The 20,616-nt window shown below is 37.1% G+C and overlaps 2 protein-coding genes across 2 annotated transcripts in view; both read left to right on the forward strand.

Annotated features, from left to right (window-relative positions):
• Positions 1-20,616, forward strand: part of CDK19 (cyclin dependent kinase 19) — a 175,880-nt gene that overhangs the window by 75,243 nt on the left and 80,021 nt on the right. The window lies entirely within an intron of this gene.
• On the forward strand, positions 7,008-7,601 carry LOC122903610 (ubiquitin-conjugating enzyme E2 variant 1-like). Its single transcript, XM_044244407.1, has one exon. The coding sequence runs from the start codon at positions 7,016-7,018 to the stop codon at positions 7,457-7,459; it is 444 nt and encodes a 147-aa protein (XP_044100342.1). The 5' UTR covers positions 7,008-7,015; the 3' UTR covers positions 7,460-7,601.

Consider the following 20,616-nt stretch of genomic DNA (forward strand, 5'->3'; position numbering starts at 1 on the left):
TTAATTAATAAATACCTATTGTTTCCAGTGCTAGAAAAGAGGCGGGTCATGTAAGTTTCTGAGTTTTTTTTAATAAAGGTGACTAAGGTGAGAAGGAACAGTTTTGGAAAAGATAAAATTGGTTTTCCTCAACACTTTTGTGTGTATGTTTGTGTGTGTGTGTGTGTGTGTTATGGTGAGGGAAGATGGATTGGTGTGGTAACATGGGGCATATATGTAAGTGAAAACTTACCCACTCTTCAGTCTTCTTGTTTAGGAGAATAGACTAGTTGGTTGGAAGCAGTGCCTTTAGGGGCCTGTGGTTTCTGTAGTTCCTTTTTGTCTGTGAAGAATGGGTGTGTAATTGGAAGAGTTGGCTTTTTGCTGTATCAGTATCCTCCCTACTAAATAAATCAAATAAATTAGTTATTTCAATTCTAAAAATATAAAATGATTAATTACATCTTCCTGCTCTAATTAGATTAGATTTAATTGACTATTCCCTATTTTTTAGTGTTGCTTCTTTTTCTCTTAAATAATATTGAATCAAAATTACACTAATGATGTTATGTAGAGTAAAGGACTGAAAATAAATCTGATAGTGGTATGAAAAGGGCTTCTTTTACAGCCTGAGTGTAAATGTACAGTAAATGGTTCTTATTACTATTATTATTATTGACAGTAACAACTTTTTCCTATTTAAACTCTAATCAAAGAAAATATAATTTTTAGTTGAGGTTGTTTTCACTGGTCAAAGTAAATTATTTTTAAGTCTCTATACATTTAATTTTTGAAGCATATTATAGAAGATACTAAATTATAAAATTTAACTTAAATTTGGTAACTTAGATTCAGAATAAGAGATCAAAGTAGGAAAACTTCAAAAACTTTTTTTTTTAAAATCTGGCTTTGGCTTCAGATTGTAAACTGAGAAAGAATATGGACTTTTGATTCAGAAAGACTTGGAGTCACATCTGCACTTCACCATCACTTCTGTATGTCTTGGGCACATTGCTCATCAACGGCCCATTTTCTAGGTAGCTGTAGAAATGAAGCTATTTTAATTAAATTAATTATACTGATGTATAATCAGGATTTAAAAATGAAGCTATTTGAGCAGGGAGTCGGGTTATGTCTTGAGTTGCCTCTAGGGCTCGCATTTCCAAGGAAGCCGGCCATGGAGCTGCCCACAGATTGCCCAGATTTCTCAGATTCTCTGAGCCTCTGAGTCTCTTGCTTATGTTCCAGGTCATTCTCAGCTGTACCTTGGAACCAGAATATCAGCTAAATCACACGAAATACTTGGACAAATACTTTTTTCCAGATATATTCAAGAATCTTAACAGTTCTTAGGAGGGGGAGGAGTTGCCTGTGAAAGCAGAGTCTGACCTTAGCATATATTTTAGTGATGCACACTACATGGGCCTCTAAGCTCTTGGGTTAAAATATGGCTAATTTCTAATTATGTTTCTAGTTCATCCTTCAGACTACTTATTCTGATTTATTTGGATTTGGAATTAAACATCCAATCTCTCTCTCTCTCTCTCTTTTTTTTTTTTTTTGGCCTAATAAAAATTATTCATAACCCAACTATTGAAATACCTAATTTCTGTGAACCTTGGTTTCTTCCTGTCTAAAATAGGATTAATGGTCCCTACTATCACAGCATTTTTAAAGCATATAAACGTTTTAGTTCATAATCAATTCTCAGTGAAGGTTAGGTTTCCTCCTTTCTCTTAAGTTGAGTTTGTCAATGTGATGCAAAGGTAAGTTGTTAGTGGCCTTAGCTTTGATCAGTAATAAAAACAGGAGGCCAGTAAATACACTTGTAAAAATTCAATTACTTCACTGTGGTCTGTGAATGCTGGGTTATATTTAAAACATACTTGTAGCAGCAGATATGATTTTGCCTTCATGCCCCCATTCCTTCAAATATATCAGTCAATTAACAGAAATTGATCACTGCTCTTTGTAACATAGTGTTTCTTGCTGAGAGAATACAGAACAGGGTTTTTTTTGGAAGATGGATGTCTATTTTATTTATTTAAAAAAAGATTTATTTGTTTATTTAGTTGAGAGAGAGGAGCGCATGTGGGTGGGGGGGAAGGGGCAAAGGGGGAGAATCTCACGTAGACCCCGCACTGAGTGCAGAGCTCAATATGGGGCTCAATTCCATGACCCCAAGACCATGACCTGAGTGAAAACCAGGAGCCATCCAGGTGCCCCGGTAAGTCTTTATTTTTTAAGCCAGTTGTTTGAAATGCCTTTTGCTTCGGGGAACACTGATATAAGTCATGCCCAGGCTACCAGTCTACTGTACCAACACCTGTTTACCCGTAGGTAACTGAGCTGTGGTACTCTAGTACTGCCGTACCTGAGCCCTACTTACAACATTGTTTTGAGGGAGAAACATGTTCATAATTAAAGTCTTATATATTAGGCTATACCTTGCCTTGTCATAGTTTTCTAAAAGGAAATAGGCTCTTCACATCCAGGTCACTGGCTGGGGTCTGAGGCATTAGAAACTAGAGTAGGGATTAGAGGCTTTACAGCAACCAGAAAAAGGGAAAGAAATTGTCTTATCCAAACAGTGAGGACTGGGGATTAGGATTTTGCCTGGGAGAAATAAAGGAGGGCAGGGATAATGAGGGAGCCGGGAAGGCTGGGGACGTGGGAGGCAGCTGGGGTTTCAGGACGTAACCAGGTAAATGAGGCATGGAGGTTCTTGGTCAGTCAGTAGCTGTCTTGAGTCAGTAGAGAGCTAGTGAATGGGGTAATCTAATGTGATAGGGATCAGAAACAGAGAGAGCCCATAATTAGGGTTTTGATACAATAACACATGATAGCTAAGAATTTAGTATAATTAGGCAAAGCAGCTTAGTTACTTCAAGTACCAGTGGATTATCATAATGACATAGTCTCATATTACTGTTCGGTTACTTTGACTTTATATCTCTTTTTCTGGTGACATAAGCTGTTCACATTTTTAATATAGGTCTTTGACTTAAATGACTTTGCACCATTCTGATGGTTTGTTAAGATGAAATAGAACTTTACGGCGCCTGGGTGGCTCAGTGGGTTAAGCCTCTGCCTTCAGCTTAGGTCATGGTCTCAAGGTCCTGGGATCGTGGCCCTCATCGGGCTCTCTGCTCAGCAGGGAGCCTGCTTCCCCCTCTCTCTCTGCTTGCCTTTCTGCCTACTTGTGATCTCTTGCTCTCTGTCAAATAAATAAATAAGAGTCTTTAAAAAAAAGAGAGAAATAGAACTTTAACAGATACAAACTAGAGTTAGTAGACTGCGTATTAAAAGGAGGAAGATTATTATTCAAAAACAGGTAATTCTATGTTTTTAAAAAGATTTTTATTTATTTTAGAGAGAGAGAGAGTTTGTGTATGTGCGTAGTGGGGGAGGGGGTAAGAGCAGAAGCAGAGGGAGAGAGAATCTTTAAGCTAACTCCTGCTGAGCGTGGAGCCTACTGTGGGGCTCCATCCCAGGACCCTGAGATCGTGACCTGAGCTGAAATCAAGAGTCAGCCATTCAACTAACTGAGCCACCTAGGCATCCCCAGATAATTTAGTATTATTATAAAAGGCAGTATATAATGGGAGTGGGATGAACTGATTAAACATAAATATTGGCTTACAGGCTTCTGAACATACTCAGCAACTCAGTAATTTCAAGGTTTAAATAGGCTACTTAGGAGAAATTCATTCTAACTGGAATTTCTACAGTTTGTAGATTTTACTGATATTATTAGACAATACAGCATTCAAATAGTTGATGGTAAATTAGCATTTGAAACTGAATAACTGCCAGAGGATTGAAATTTACCCAAGATAATGCTAAGTATTCTTTATAGTAAAAGCATATCAAGAAGAGAAAAAGATATTTGAAAATCTTATTTTCATCATAGTAATAACAGTACAAACTGCTTTGTCACCTTTTTTTCTAAGCTCTAATTTAAAAGAGAAGTTTTTTCCCTTCCAGATTGTCTGCCTTTCTGCTAAGTGTGCCCTACCATCTTATAGTAAAATAATCTGATTGAGAAGCCTAATTTTATTTTAAAAAATTTTTTTATTTTTTAAAAAAGATTTTTAAAAATTTATTGGACAGAGATAACCAGTAGGTAGAGAGGCAGGTAGGGGGAGGGGGGCAGGCTCCCTGCTGAGCAGAAAGCCCAATGCAGGGCTTGATCCTGGACCCTAAGATCATGACCTGAGCTGAAGGCAGAGACTTAACCCACTGAGCCACCCAGGTGCCCCGAGAAGCCCAATTTTATTTGTGGTTTTGGCCTTTGGATGTTGCTGGCATGGTGTATGGTGTTTACTTTAAGTTATTCTCCCTGAGAAAGAATTCTTAAAGTTAGCTTTTTGTTTTGTTTTGTGAGCCCAACATAGGGCTTGAAATCACAACCTTGAGATAGAGACCTTAGCTGAGATCAAGAGTCAGATGCTCAACCAATTGAGCCACCTAGGCACCCCTAATCTTAGGTAATTTTAATCCAATAGAAAAGGCATCTGAAGATTAAATAAGAACTTTAAAAAAAGTGAAACATTATTGGCCAATAAATAAAAAAGATGCCCAATTATGTTACTTGTCAGAGAAACAGAAACTAAAACCATAATAAGATATGCTTTTTGCCCACTAGATTGGTTACAGCATCCAGTATTTGCAATGATTTGGAATACTGAAACTGTCACATAGTGCTAGTAGAATTGTAAATTATTATATTACAGCACTGAGGAAAACAATTTGTATATCTAGTAAAGGTAAGATATACATGCCTTGTTATCCAATAACTTCCTTCCTAAATGTAGATGCTGTAGTAGTGCTCCTTAATGCCAGTTGACCTAATTAATTCCCCCTTTGTAAGAATTATTGTATAGTTCTATTTACTATCCTGAACTGAAATTTATAGATAATATAACCTATTTTCATGCATAACTAAAAACATAATAATAATGATAAACCTTTATTATGAAAAAAGCAAAAAAAAAGTAGTTTGTAATGAAATAACATATTTAAATATATAAGAATCAGGCTATTTTTTTTTCTTCTTTAAAGAGAAGGAAGATGGGGAGCGACAAAGGGGGAGAGAAAGAATTTTAAGCAGGCTCCACACCCAGCACAGAGCCCATGTTGGGGCTCAATCTCACAACCCTGAGATTGTGACCTAAGCTGGAATCAGAAGTCTGATGCTTGACCTACTGAGCCACGCAGGCTGCAGAACCAGGCATTTTTATTATGATATCTAAATGCTAATCAGATCTCTAGATGCATACCTAATTGTGAAACATGGAGTTGGGTTGCAGTGTGTGGTTTTGGGTACCATTGAATTAGTGCTGTTTTTTGTGTTGTGCTAACGTATACTGTGGTGTATATCAATTGATTAATTTGTGGGCTTCACAGTGCCGTAGGAGATTCTCGTTCCCCAGATTTTTACCTTGAATCTGGAATGTAAGGGTGAAGCTCATTAGCACATTAGATAATACTTTTATCTTGTCATTTGAGTTTTCATTTCACTTACTACTTCTTCTCCTATTGTTTATCCTATTTGATATTTCTCTTTTTATTTCTGCCTTATTTCTTAGGTATTTTCTTTTTTTCTGCTCTTTGCCAAAAGTAGATCTGTTCCACAGCTGTAGCCACAAAGACCACGCTTGTTTTATCTGTTTTTCTTCTTATTCGGGACTGTCTTCCTGTCTGTTCAGTTATGCAAGATATGTAGGTTTTTACTCAGAATTTTACCAGAGGCATAAGGAAATCCTTTATTATATAAACAATTGTTCAATTAAGTTATTAATGAACAATTTGAAGTGCTTTTTTGAAAACAAAAATTAATAAGCCATTAGACTTCTTAAAGTTGAGATTCTCATTTTTGTGGTTTTTTTTTGTTGTTGTTCATAATACATTAAAGGTATTTTCAGTATAGATTCACTCTGCCTTCATAATTTTTAGGTCAGGGATTGTGTCTGATATATTCACTCTTGAATTTTTGGAATCTGTTTTATAATGCTTGGAACAAAGTGGCCTCTTAATAAGTTATTGAATAAATGCAACAGTTTGAATTTGTTACATTAACAGTATTACCAATTGTGTTTGTTCTGAAGTTTTCCCAGTAGTAGAACATTTTAAGCTTTCTGCTTAAGCCAATTATTATTTGAAATATAAAATTAAACTTTGTGCACTATTTATATTTTCTAAAATTTGGGATCCCTTCTGATTCTACTTCCCCTAATTGTGTGTGACTTAATGTATAAGTGACAGAAATAATATGTATATGAATAATTATTTAAATAAGTTGATTTTTCATGAAATATTTGAGTATCTGTTGTAATCGAGGAAGAAGCAGTGAACAAAATTTTTTCCTTTTCCTTTAAAAAGTTTATAGTTTTGAAGGACACAGATAAGAAAACACAGATTTCAACACAATGTAATCAGTGTTAGGACAGTTAAGCACAATGCTGGAAGAACACATAGCCCTTACGAGGGAGTCGGGAGGGCTTTGTAGGGATTTTTGTGGTTGTGTCAATCTGAAGGACACTTTGGAGCTGGCTGGGTAAAGAAGGGAAGAAGTGGGGAAGAGCATTTGGCCTAAGGAAAAGGTAGGAAGGCCCAGAAATGAGAGAGAATGAGCCTGGATGCTCTTAATTTTATGAACAAGTATGTTTTCAAAGTACACTGTTTTAATTCTCTTAAGCCTACTAAATTATTAGTTATTACAAGAGCATCATATAAATTTCTGTTGTGTTAAGCAACTGGAATTTTGGGGTTTAATTACTACTATAGCTAGGGTCACCTTCAGTAATGTATGAATGATAAATTTGCTATCCAAAGTTGAAACAAAAAATTTGTGTTAAGGATAATTTTTAAAGTAAACAATAGATGAACTGAAAAGGATCATCTGAGTATAAGAAGAGAGAGAGGGAACATGGAGATGGAGCATGGCAAATGAACTGTACTTCCATCTATAATGCATGAAACCCATAACGTTTAAAGTTAAGTCAAGAATAATGATATAGGACAGCGACGCAAGATGGCAGCCACCACGGGCTCTGGAGTAAAAGTCCCTCGCAATTTTCGACTGTTGGAAGAACTGGAAGAAGGCCAGAAAGGAGTAGGAGATGGCACAGTTAGCTGGGGTCTAGAAGATGACGAAGACATGACACTTACAAGATGGACAGGGATGATAATTGGGCCTCCAAGAACAATTTATGAAAACCGAATATACAGCCTTAAAATAGAATGTGGACCTAAATACCCAGAAGCACCCCCCTTTGTAAGATTTGTAACAAAAATTAATATGAATGGAGTTAATAGTTCTAATGGAGTGGTGGACCCAAGAGCCATATCAGTGCTAGCAAAATGGCAGAATTCATATAGCATCAAAGTTGTCCTGCAAGAGCTCTGGTGCCTAATGATGTCTAAAGAAAACATGAAACTCCCTCAGCCGCCTGAAGGACAGTGTTACAGCAATTAATCAAAAAGAGAAACCACAGGCCCTCTCCCCTCCCCCATTCGATTTAAGCAGTCATTTTCCACAGTAGTACATTTTCTAGATACGTCTTGTAGACCTCAAAGTACTGGAAAGGAAGCTCCCATTCAAAGGCAATTTATCTTAAGATACTTAAACGATACTAAAAAAAAAAAAAAAAAAGAATAATGATATAAACGCTTAGAGATAGGAAATAATCAGGAGAACCCAAACCAGAAAAAGTTAAAAGTGGTTGTATATAGGGAAGGGGAGGGATGATTAGAGGATTGTTAGACTATAATCTCTGCTATGTTGTTTTGTTTTTGAAAATTATATATCATTTTGATTAAAAAATTAGATTAAAAGTTACTATACATCCACTGTAATGGCTAAGATTAAGAAGAGTGATCCATCGTTGGTGAGGATATGCAGTAACTGGCACTGGTGAAAGTGTAGAATGGTATAGACACTTTGGTGAAAAAACTTGGCAGTTTCTGATGAATTTATCCATAGACACATTGTCTGACCCAGCAATTCCATCTGTAGGTGTATAATTCAAGAACAGTTAATGCATACAAACATAGGACCCTTGTAGAAGAATGTTCATAAAAGCTTTATTCATAATAGCCCCAAATAGGAAACTGTTCAAATGTCTATCAATCAGAAAATGAATAAACAATTTATGGTATATCTATAGGAAAGATTACTACTTAACTCTAAAAAAGAAAACTGATACAATAATATGTATCTGAAATGTTAACTTGAATAAAAGAAGCCAGACTCAAAAGAATACATACGGGCATGATCTCCTTTATATGAAATTCAGGAATGACAGAAATTTCTATTGTGATAGAAATCAGAATTGTGATTGCATGGAGTTGGGGGGAGGGTTGGGTAGAAATGGTACATAGGAACTTTATGGAGTGATGAAAATATTCTCTGTCTTGATCTAGTTGATGGTTAAATAGATGTCTATGTTTGTCAGAATTCAAGCTGATCTCTTAAGACTTGTGTGTTTTACTATATGTAAATTCTACCTCAATAAAATACTAGTAGTATAAAAAATACAAAATAAAGACTAGAGAGTTTGGAAATTAAGGGAATAAAAGTCTAATATGGTTGGGTTGAGAGAAAAGAGTTGGGGATAGGAATGTTATGTTAACAGGGCTGGGCCATCTTGAATGGCTTTGTAAATTACTAAGACTTATCCTAAGAGTATCAGGAAACCATTGAAGGTTTTTAAGAGAGACAGTATTAAATTTGATTTCATTTATCTATCTACATATTTAAAGATTATATTTATTTATTTGTCAGAGAGAGAGAGAGAGCGAGCACTAGCAGGGGAGTGGCAAGCAGAGATGGAGAAGAATCAGGTTTCCTTCTAAGCAAGGAGCCGGATGTGGGACTCAGTCCCAGGACCCTGGGATCATGACCTGAGCCGAAGGCAGAAGCTTAACTGACTGAGCCACCCAGGTGTCCCATAAGTTTGATTTAAAAACCATCCTTGCTTTTTCAGTGGATGGGAGATGGGGGGCAAGAATGGATGGAGGAATACCTGTTGAGAAGCTTTTGCTGAAGCCAAAATGAAAGATGATAGTGGTTTGTGTTGGAACATAATAAAGGGATTGGAGGAAGCAGACATTTAGTGTTGGGGAATGCAAGAGAGGACAAGGCTGACCACAGCGTTTCTCTCTTGATCAGCTTGGTGGATGACTGCATGATATACTGAGCAAAAGAGCAGAGGTAGGCAAGAGGTTGACCTGAATTTCACAGATTTGATTGCTTAGTTTTGGGAAAGATACGGAAGAGGTATAAGGTATAAGGTATAAGGTATAATAGTAATATAATTAGAAATATAATTAGACTAAAATTATTACAGTCTTATAATTAAGACTTTCTGCTGAAGCTCTTCATTACCCATTCTTCTCTTTTCTCTTTATGAAGACATAGATGATTTGCCATTCACAATCTATATAAAATACAACTAGTGAACAAAGTATAGTTTATAGAAGTAGAGAAAGCTGGGTGGTTTTATTCAAGGGAATAGTTTTGCATGTAACTCTCTATATTTAATATTAATAGTCAACCATATAGTATTGAAGCAATCAGACTCCTTCAGGGGAGGAACTGCAGAGGGTCCCATGCTATTATATTCTTTTCTAAAATTGAGATATAATTCACATACCATAAAACTCATCGGTTTAAAATGTACAGTTCATTGATTTTTAGTATATTCACACAGTTGTACAACCATCACTACTAACTCCAGAACATTTTCATTACCCCATAAAGAAACCCTGTACCCTGCAGTGGTAGTCATGTCCCTTCCCCCCACTGCCCTCAGCCCGTGGCAACCACTAACCTACTTTCTATCTTTATGGATTTGCCTGTATCCTTTCTATATCAGCTTATCTCCATTATCATCACAGCTGGTCATTCTACAGTCCAGAAATTCTCAAACTTTATGGGCCTGCATATTGCCTGCAGATCCTGGTCAAAGATAGCAATCCGTGACATGGTTCTCTCCCTTATGGAGCTTATATGCTGGTCATATGCTGGTTGGGAAGACAAGACACTTTTTTTCAGATTTTATTTATTTATTTCAGACAGAGAATGAGAGAGAGAACATGAGGTTGGGGGGATTGGCAAAGGGAGAGGGAGAAGCAGATACCCTGCCAAACAGGGAACCAGATGCTGGGCTTAATCCCAGGACCCTGGGATCATGACCTGAGCCAATGGCAGACGCTCAACCAAGCCACCCAGGCACCCCACAAGATACATTTTTGAATATAATTAGTGCTACAAGGTTGTGAATGAATACATTTTGGAAGATTAGTAGAGTAAGTGGAGCGAGGCCACTTTGGACATGGTATTCTCAAAGCTTCATAGATAATATTAGTATTAGTGTTAATCACAATTCAACCAAGAATCTTTTATATATTGGTTGACTTGCATGATGTGTCTTGATATCCATCATGAGAAATTGTCTTATATAATGTAACTCTATCTTGTATGGTTCCATCTTTCCTACTTATTGAAAAGTTCATGTTATTTAAACTCAATATTATATTGTTGACCTGTTCAGATGTGCCACATAGTAATGGCTATCCTTTCTAGCTTCATATTTTTGGGGAAAAATGGCATCCAGTTTAATTTATGTGAGAGTACCTTGTAGACTTTGTGGTTTTATGCTAATGCAAAGTATTATCGTTATTAACCCTTCCATATGTTCCATGCTACTATTTAGAATCTAGAAGTAAAATTGTTCTTTAGGAAAAGAATAGCCATTAGTGGACTTTTTTTCCTCCTAAGTCTTTGTCTTAGGGGTCTGAAGAGCTTCATTCTCTGTAGGCAAGGTATATTTTGGAAGTATATAGTACTCTTTCCTTCCTACTTAATTATAATGTGTTTGCTATAAACAAAAATAAAGTTCTTGGGGGTCCATGGCTGGCTCAGTCAGTTAAGCATCTGCCTTTGGCTTAGGTCATGATGCCAGTGTCCTGGGATTGAGCCCACCATCTGGCTCCCTGCTCAGCAGAGAGTCTGCTTCTCTCTATTCTGCTCCCCCTGCTTGTGCTCTCTCTCTCTCTCAAATAAATAAAATCTTTTAAAAAGGAAGTTCTTCATTAACACAGATAAAATAAACTTAACCCACTAGTTTAAAACATTTTTCTCAATTACCCAATAAAGATAAGAAAAACCCCACTTATGTATTTATAATAAGGCAGGGAATATTTTCAGGCCATACCTGTTACCAGTTGTTACTTAATTAGTTCCCCCTGCCTCATTTTCTCCAGGCTTGAGTTGTTGAGAACACTTAGGCTTTGATTCTGAGGGCTTTCCAAAATTAAGGCCCCTTAATAGTTTTTGCTCACCCATGAGTCTCCTTTCCTTCTTTAACTCTTGGAGGAAGGACCTGATTATAGCTGTTCACTCAAAACAGCTGGCATTATTAGGATTTCTCCTATTATCTCCTTAGGTATCTCCTGATACTTACCCTACAAGTACAGAAGGAAAAAGGTATATGAAGTTCTGTTGCAGAATGATTAATAATGGTTGTATCGTGAACTATTAGGATACTCTTTCCCCCCCTTTCCCCTTAGTTTTTCTTTATTTCATTGTTCTTTGAAGCTACTGGTGTTTTAAAATAATATTAAAATATTGTTCCCATAGCAACACCTTACCGATTTCTTACGGCAAACGCTGCATCTTTCACAAGTTGGGTTGAAAAAGAGAAATGCTTTCAGTAGGAGTTTATTTATAAAATCGAGCCAACAGAACATAACTGTTTATTTTTAAGAAAGCATTTTTAAGCAGACTGTAACAGAGGATTTTACACATCAATGTAATGTGAGCTTCCCAGTGAGTTTCTTGCTTATAGAAAAGTTCACTTTTGAATTTGTATTAAATTGACATTTTTTCCTCTTAATAATATTTGAACAGCTTAAATAAGAAATGGAAATCTTGCCAAATTTCAGTTAAATAATTTGTAAGTTCTGCTTAAACACAATACCTGTATCCAGGAGTTTGTAGGCTGTTTATAAGACTGTTAGAACAGGGCATCTGGGTGGCTCAGTCCGTTAAGAGCTTGTCTTCAGATCAGGTTATGATGCCAGGTTCCTGGGATGGAGCCCGGCATAGGCTCCTTGATCAGCAAGGGGGAGCCTGCTTCTCCCTCTCCCTCTGCTGCTTCCCCTGCTGGTAGTCTCTCTTTCTCTATCAAATAAATACATAAAAATCTTAAAAGAAATACTATTAGTAATGCAAGTTGGTGCAGCCTCTTTGGAGAACAGTGTGGAGATTCCTCAAGAAATTAAAAACAGAACTTTCCTGTGACCCTGCAATTGCACTACTGGGTATTTACCCCAAAGATACAGATGTAGCGAAAAGAAGGGCCATGTGTACCCCAATGTTTATAGCAGCAAGGCCATGGTCGCCAGACTGTGGAAAGAACCAAGATGCCTTTCAACGGACGAATGGATAAGGAAGATGTGGTCCATATACACTATGGAGTATTATGCCTGCATCAGAAAGGATGAATACCCAACTTTTGTAGCAACATGGACGGGACTGGAAGAGATTATGCTGAGTGAAATAAGTCAAGCAGAGAGAGTCAGTTATCATATGGTTTCACTTATTTGTGGAGCATAACAAATAGCATGGAGGACATGGGGAGTTAGAGAGGAGAAGGGAGTTGGGGGAAATTGGAAGGGGAGGTGAACCATGAGAGGCTATGGACTCTGAAAAACAATCTGAGGGTTTTGAAGGGGCGGGGGTGGGGGTGGGAGGTTGGGGTACCAGGTGGTGGGTATTATAGAGGGCACACATTGCATGGAGCACTGGGTGTGGTGCAAAAATAATGAATACTGTTACGCTGAAAATAAATAAAAAATAAATTAAAAAAAAAAGAAATACTATTAGTGCAAAGAGCGATGCTCATCATACTCTTGTAATGATTTTCCAGCTGCTTAGGCTGCATGGTGGATTTTGTTCAGGATCTGTTCCTCTGGTTTCTTTTCTTTTTTGTTTTTGTAGGGGTTTTTTTTGTCTACTCATTTGTAAAATCAATGTCAAGTAATTTTAAATCTTTTTACATTTAAAATTTTAAGTTATGTCATCCATTTTGAGCTGGTTCTTACTATTTGTTGGCTTTTAGTAATATCAGTTTCATCTCAGAATTTAATTCATTATTTTTTCAAGAAGGTTTAGGGAAGACATATTTATAACAAATTATTAAACCCATTTTTCTTCTTTTTAAAAGGTTTTATTTAAATTCCAGTTAGTTAGCATGCAATGGACTATTAGGTTCAGGTATACAATATAGTGATTCAGCAGTTCCATATGTCACATGTCACCTGTTACCCATCATGGTGCTCATCACAGCAAGGGCTCTCCTTAATCCCCATCCCTATATAACTCATCCCTCCACCCCCCAAGGCTCTCCTTAATCCCCATCCCCTATATAACCCACCCTCTGCCCCCCCTCGCCCACCATAACCATCAGTTTGATCTCTACAGTTAAGAGTCTGTTTCTTGGTTTGTCTTTCTCTTTTTTTCTTTTGCTCATTTGTTTTGTTTAATTCCACATTTGAGTGAAATCATATGGAATTTGTCTTTCTCCGAGTAACTTATTTCATTTAGCCTAATAATCTCTAATTACTTTTCTTGCTCTAAATTTGGTTTAATTCCTATTAACTCAGTCTTTCTGGCTTTTTCACAATTCCAGAAGCATATGTTCTAGTTTGGCTACCATGCTCTTTCCTTCCCATTCTCTTGCTGGAGTTTTTGAAAGCTATAGATCCGTAAGAAATCCTTTGACGTTACCATAGGTTATATTTTTGGAGGCATAGATATATTTATGGAGGTTGTATTTAATGTACTTTAATTACTGATTCATTCAATAAATTCCAGATGTGGAGATACAATAGTGAAAAAATTGCTGACGGATATCAGCTAGTGGATATCAGCTGAAGACTTATTTTTTAAGAACATTTTAAAAATTTAAATTCAATTAATTAACATATAGTGATTATTGGTTTCAGAGGTATAGGCTTGTGATTCATCTGTCTTATATAATACCCAGTGCTCATTTTATCACATGCCCTCCTTAATGTCTATCACCCAGTTACCCTGTCTTTCCACCCTCCTCCCAAGACTTAACTGTTTTGAATGCTTTTGTGAACACTCTTTGCATTTGCTTAGTTGGCTCTTTTTATCTCTATATTCACAGTACCAATTTGAAAGACTCCACTGGCTGATACCTTCTCCATTTCCATATAATTTAGAATTCTGGGTGACTTCGTATATTTCATTTTCCAGCTAGATGTCTATATATTACTTCTGGTGTTGCACTATAGTTTCAGTTATATTTAATTCAGGCATAGAAACCAAAACTTAATCTTATCTAGATAAATGTCTTCTCTAATGTATTTTTTTTGTACTAGTTCAAGATTTACCCAACTGGATTACCAAATCTTGTTAATTTTTCTTTCAAAAAGTTTTTCATCTTTACCTTTCTTATTTTTATTTTTATTTTTATTACCTTTGTCTAAGCCCTCTTTGTGCCTAAACTTTAGCAGTAGTATTCTCTCTCTCCTTGCCTCTCCTGGCCCAAGCATAGCCACTAGATTGGTCTTCTTAAACTGTAGATGTGGTCATATCAGTTCCCTGCTCCACAGTATTTCTAGCTAGAATAAGAACCAGACACTAAGATTTTGGGCGTGGGGGGTGACCTTGGGGTCCCTGAGGATCAGCAGGGCCCTGGTAAGTCATGCTTTTTCACTCCTCACCAGGTTATGGACTTTTGTTGTTATGTAGTTTTTTTTTTTTTTTTTCTTTATTTTTACTTCTAGAGTATAGAAGAGATAAAAGGAATTTTCTGAATAATCATTCTAGACAGGTTATTTCAGAACCAGTTTCCATTGCCTTGAGTCAGTGTTTGCACTTCAGTAAGATTTCATCTAGTTTGTTGCATTTATAATGGCTGGTTTGGATTATTTTCTCTTAAAACTAGTTTAGAATGTTTGTGTGTTTTCCAGGCTCTTAGCCTCTGTAATAAATGATCACTATCAATTGTAGACTATGTATAGAAGACATACTAGGTATTGCTGGACTGTGTTAATCATTCTTTCTAAAAAGTGGGAAGTGAAAATTCTTCTAATTCTCACAAAGGAAAAGAAATCACAGTTTGGATAAGCAGTTCATCTAGGCTATGAGCCTGTTTGTGTAATTTCTGTAGGATTTAATTAAGAGTTGAAGTATAAATAAGACCTTTAATGTTGTTTGTGAAAATCAGGAGGGATTAGTACAAATTTTGGTTGACTTATTGATTTTTAAATTTATTATTTTTTTAAATAAAAAATTTTGTTTATTTTACAGAGAGAGAGCACAAGTAGGGGGAGCAAGTACTCAGAGGGAGAGAGGGAAAAGCAGGCTCCCCTGCTGAGCAGAGAACCTGATGTGTGGCTTGATCCCAGGACCCTGAGGTCATGACCTGAGCCGAAGGCAGACGCTTAACCGACTGAGTCACCCAGGAGCCCAAATTTTGATTTACTTATTTAAAAGTTTTGATGGTAGACACAAGAGAAAGCCCATGTATAATTTTAATCATATTTTCCCCAATCTTTTGTAGATAGGAAGACTCCTTTTGTTTAGGTTAAAAAAGATGGGAGTTTACGGGGCGCCTGGGTGGCTCAGTGGTTGAAGCCTCTGCTCAGGTCGTGATCCCAGGGTCCTGGGATTGAGCCCTGCATTGGGCTCTCTGCTCAGCAGGGAGCCTGCTTCCCTTCCTTTCTCTCTGCTTGCCTCTCTGTCTACTTGTGATCTCTGTCAAATAAATAAAATCTTTAAAAAAAATGGGAGTTTAGAAATGAGATTACCTTTTTCCCTCCTGAGATCCAGTTAGGATTGTTGCCTAACACCTATTATAAAATTTAGTAGCATAAAACACTTTTCATTATGCACGTAGATTTCTGTGAGTTGGGAACTCCAAAAAGGCACAATGGGGATAGTTTTCTCAGCTCTTATGATGATGGGTGTTCAGTTGGGAAAACCTGAAGATTGGAATCAACTGTTAGGGGCTAGAATAATTTGGATAATCATTTCACAATCTGAAAGTTTGTCACCATCGTATCAGGCATCGGGGCTGGGAAGACTTGAAGAGTCTAGGACCGTTGACCAGAATACCTGTACATGTGTGTGGCCTTACTTCTTTGCAACATGGTGGTCTCAGCATAGTCAAATCAAGCTTAAGTGTTAATGTGAAGGAGGAGAAAGTTGCATTGTTTTGTTTTTAATAAAACCTCATACACTATGCAGATCACATTTGCTGCATTTTGTTTGTTATAAGTGTGTGCATATGTACACCCAGATAGACTTCACCTCTTGCTGGGAGGGTGGTAGATTCTAGGAAAGCATTTGTTACCGGAGATAATGTTATGGCCATCTTTGGAAAATACATCCTGCCACAATATTCAAGCCCAATATTTGCTAATTTTTTTTTCATTTCAAATGCATATTTGTCATATTTCATATTTCAAATGAATTTAGAGATAAAAGACCAAGAATTCTTTACCTGTTTACTTGAAGGGAATTTAGGACTTTAGGAGTCTGTGAACTGAAGTTTGAAAACATTAAAAAATAAAAGGTTTTAAAAAGTATGTTTTTCTATTATTTTGACAATTGGTTTTTTGTCTACGGCCATACCACCCTGAACGCGCCCGATCTCGTCTGATCTCGGAAGCCAAGCAGGGTCGGGCCTGGTTAGTACTTGGATGGGAGACAGTTGGCTTTTTAAGAATATCTTTCATCCCCCTTCAAGTCAAAATTGCTTAGGTATTTTTTTCTTTCTCTTATTTTAAATAAGTACAGTGTCCTGGGTCATTAGTGTAACCAGTTAGATTATGTTCAGTTTTCATTGTTGATGCATGTGGAGACAATGTCAGACACTTTCCCATTGATAAAATCAATGAAAACTGGGGACGTCTTGGTAGCTCAGTTGATTAAGCATCTGCCTTTGGCTCAGGTCATGATCCCAGAGTCCTGGGATCAAGCCCCACATCGGGCTCCCTGCTCGGCTGGGAATCTGCTTGCCCCTCTCCTCCCCATTCGTGCTCTCTCTTGTTATCTCTCTTTCTCTCTCAAATAAAAAAATAAAATAATTTTTAAAAAAGAATCAATGAAAATTTACCATGCTGTCTGTATTGATGCAGAGGCTACATAAAAATTAAAAATTAAAAAGACAAGGAAAGGAGAAAAAAAAAAGAGAAAAGAAAAAGAAAGTAGGAGAAAACTTGTGTGTCCTTTGACCCACTCTAAAGGCTTATGTGCAAAGATACAAAGTCTTGCTTTTTCTCTGGCAAGATTCTTGCTAATTCTTGCTAATGAAGCCGCCCAGCTGAAGATGCCTTTATATCTGCCCAGCCAGAAAACATACTGGATAGTGTGACTCCTTTTGACAAGAAGGTGGCTTATTTTGAAAAGGCTTGAACCTTACCAAAATTTGGATTTACCCCAGCACCAAAAGCCTTATCTTACAAAATCTGGTAAGTAAAAGTAGTGATATGATTGGAGAGGTCTTAGTGAAGATTTCCGAACCCCTGATGGCTTGTGATCAGAGACCAAACCATGAAGGCCTTTTTCAGGGGACATTCTTCTAGAGCGGTTGACTTTTTCCCCTTGTTTTCTCACAAGTCAAGGTTTTAAAGGCATTGGCAGCTAGCCATTTTCTTTGAGCATGTAACCAAATGAGATTCTGCTGTTTCCTTAGTAAAGCTGGTTGCTCTTTTTTGTCTTTTATGAGCATGCTGAGGCCATCAAGATTCTTGTTTTGTGAACCCATTTTGGACACTGGAAAGACTATTGAGAGAGAAAACAGTGAAAAGTGGCTTACCATCAAAACTGATGGCATACCTGGTAATACATCTGGTTTTGCTGTTTTCATGAAGAAGGAAGCTCCATAGGTCCCCATGAATCATTGCTTTTACATGAGCATCGAAGACTCTGCCAAAGATCATGAAAGAAGTCTTGTCCAAGGTCTTGAAAGTCACACTTTATCCCAGTCAGGGCCTTGAATCACTTCCTTGTCCAGACCTTCTCTTGAGAGATGGGAATGGAATATAAGGTTGTTTTCTGTTGCAAAGAAGCTCATTGATTCTCCTAAGAATAAGTCTCAGACCACTGGGGAATTCTGATGCCATGTGCTGTTACATAACTTTGTGAATCCGAGTTTTCAGAACACTTGTAGCAATCTATTGGATTGTTAAAACCACTGGCATGTTAAAAACCATTCTGCTTACTATTTTAGCTCTTTATTCCAAAGAAAAGCTAGCATTCTTCTAATTGAAATGGAATTGATTTTTGTGGAATTAATTTTAGTTTTCTTTTAAATTTAATATCCTTTCCTTTCTAATCTCAGTATCCTTTTTAACTGTAGAGAGTTTACCCTAATGCATTACCCTAATGTATACCCTAATTCATATATTTCTTTTTATTTCTAGTTTTCCTCTTTTCTATGTCTCATGCTTTGATTTTTCTCCCCCTTCTTTTCTGACTTCTAAAGTATTGGTTGAGTTTCCTTTATTTCTCTTTTTTCTAAACATCTGGCTTGAAAATCACATTTTTTTTCTAATTTAGCTTTTATTCTTATATTTTTACATGCTTATTTGACTTAAATTCTCAAGTTTACCCTGTTTCCTGCAAGTGGTAGGACTTGAAACTCAGCTGTCTCCCTCCTGTTACTTCTATTATTTTAGTTCTACCTTGTTTTTACTTACTCTCCCTTCTCCCCACCCCCAACTTTGTATATTTTAGGTTTCTTTACAGTCAGGACTTATTTAGGTTTACTTATTACTATTTTTATTTTATGGCTCTTTATTGCATATACTCCTTATTGGGGTGTATTTTTAATGGTTCTTTCTTGAAGGACTTGTTTAACCAGTTTTTTAAATTTATTTTTTATTTTATTTTATTTTAAAAAATATTTTATTTATTTATTTGACAGAGATCACAAGTAGGCAGAGAGGCGGGCAGAGAGAGAGGAGGAAGCAGGCTCCTTGCTGAGCAGAGAGCCCGATGCGGGGCTCGATCCCAGGACGCTGGGATCATGACCTGAGCCGAAGGCTGAGGCTTAACCCACTGAGCCACCCAGGCGTCCCAACCAGTTTTTTTAGTCTTTGGCTGAAAATGTCTGTCTTGCCCTCACTTTTGAAATATCATTTAGGTAGATATAGAATTAAATATTGGTTTTTTTCTGTACTTGGAAGATTTCTTCTTGGTCCTTTGGGCTTGATTCCTGCTGATGTCATGTATGCTGTCAGCGTCATGGTCTCACCTTTCTGGGTAATCTGTTTTCTCTCTGATTTTAAGGTTTTCCCTTTGCGTTTGACATGTTCTGCTTACTGTGTAATACAAGGCCCAGGATATACAGCAAACTTCTTTACTGCTTCTCCAGCCAGAGGATAGAATTTCTGGTCCTCTTTTCACTGACTTCTCACTGTGGTGCCTCCTGGCCTCAGGGTTCTGTGGAGTGGCTTATCCCAGTACCCCAATCTTAGATACCTAAGATGTCATCTTCCATTTTCCAGTGGGGATTTAAAACCTCAGCTTCTAGGGCCTGTATCCAGGTTGCCCATCTCCATAGGCTTTATACACCAGCTTATTCTTTTGGCTCTGATTAGTGTTTGCTCTTTGTTTCTGGCACCTGGGAATCTTCTTTTTTGTCTTTTTGGATTCACCATTTAACATGTGTTTAACAGTAGGAAACAAAAAAATGAGAGAGTCTTGAAAACAGGAGATTTATTTCTCTGTGTGAGGAGGTTTCCAGAGTGCTATTCTAAATGTTAGCTGAAGTATTTAATATGTCCAGAGCTCCAGGTTCTTATTGACTGATTGACTGATTGCTTTATTTGCCCGAGAGATTGAAAGTGCCATTTTGTTATATACACAACGCGTGTGGACCGATACCCTTGAGCTCCTGTTTCCTGTTTAACTTGAGTCTATCAAAGTCTGCAACCCTAGGGAAGACTAACTGTCTTGCAAGATTTTTTAAAATACTTCTTTAAATGACTCTTTCTATAGAAAGACTCTTTGCCATGATCTAAGGTAGTGGTTTTCAGAGTGTGGTTCCTAGATCCTCAGTATCAGCATCATGTGGGGTTATACTGTATACATTGTTCCCTTGTCATTCACTAGATATTCTTATTTGTCATACTTAAAAAAAAATGTTTTACTTATCTACTAGAGAGAGTGAGACAGAGGATAGCAAGAGACAGCAGAAGCAGGGAGGAGAGGGAAAAGCAGGTTCCCTGCTGAGGCCTCGGTCCCAGGACCCTGGAATCGTGACCTGAGCCAAAGGCAGAAGCTTGACCAACTGAACCATCCAGGCTTTTTCCTTTAAGTTAAAGTCATACTTTTTAAATTGAAGTTTGATAAAATATTTGGACTGGCACTTTGTTTTTAATTTATTTAAGTAATCTCTGTGTCCAAAGTGGGATTCAAACCTATGACTCCAAGATCAAGAGTCACAAGTTCTTCTGACTGAGCCAGACAAGGCGCCCCAAAGTTTGATAAAATGTTTGAACTGATAGGTGGTCCAGTAAGGTGTACTTTTTTTTTTTTAGGTGTACTTTTTTATAAATAGATGAAGTATGAATTTTACGGCTTGA

The sequence above is a fragment of the Neovison vison genome, chromosome 1, assembly GCF_020171115.1.
Source record: "Neovison vison isolate M4711 chromosome 1, ASM_NN_V1, whole genome shotgun sequence".
Lineage (NCBI taxonomy): Eukaryota > Metazoa > Chordata > Mammalia > Carnivora > Mustelidae > Neogale > Neogale vison.

Bases quoted from the DNA above. Each gene is read 5' to 3' on its own strand.
- LOC122903610 (XM_044244407.1), top strand. From the start codon at position 7,016: ATGGCAGCCACCACGGGCTCTGGAGTAAAAGTCCCTCGCAATTTTCGA.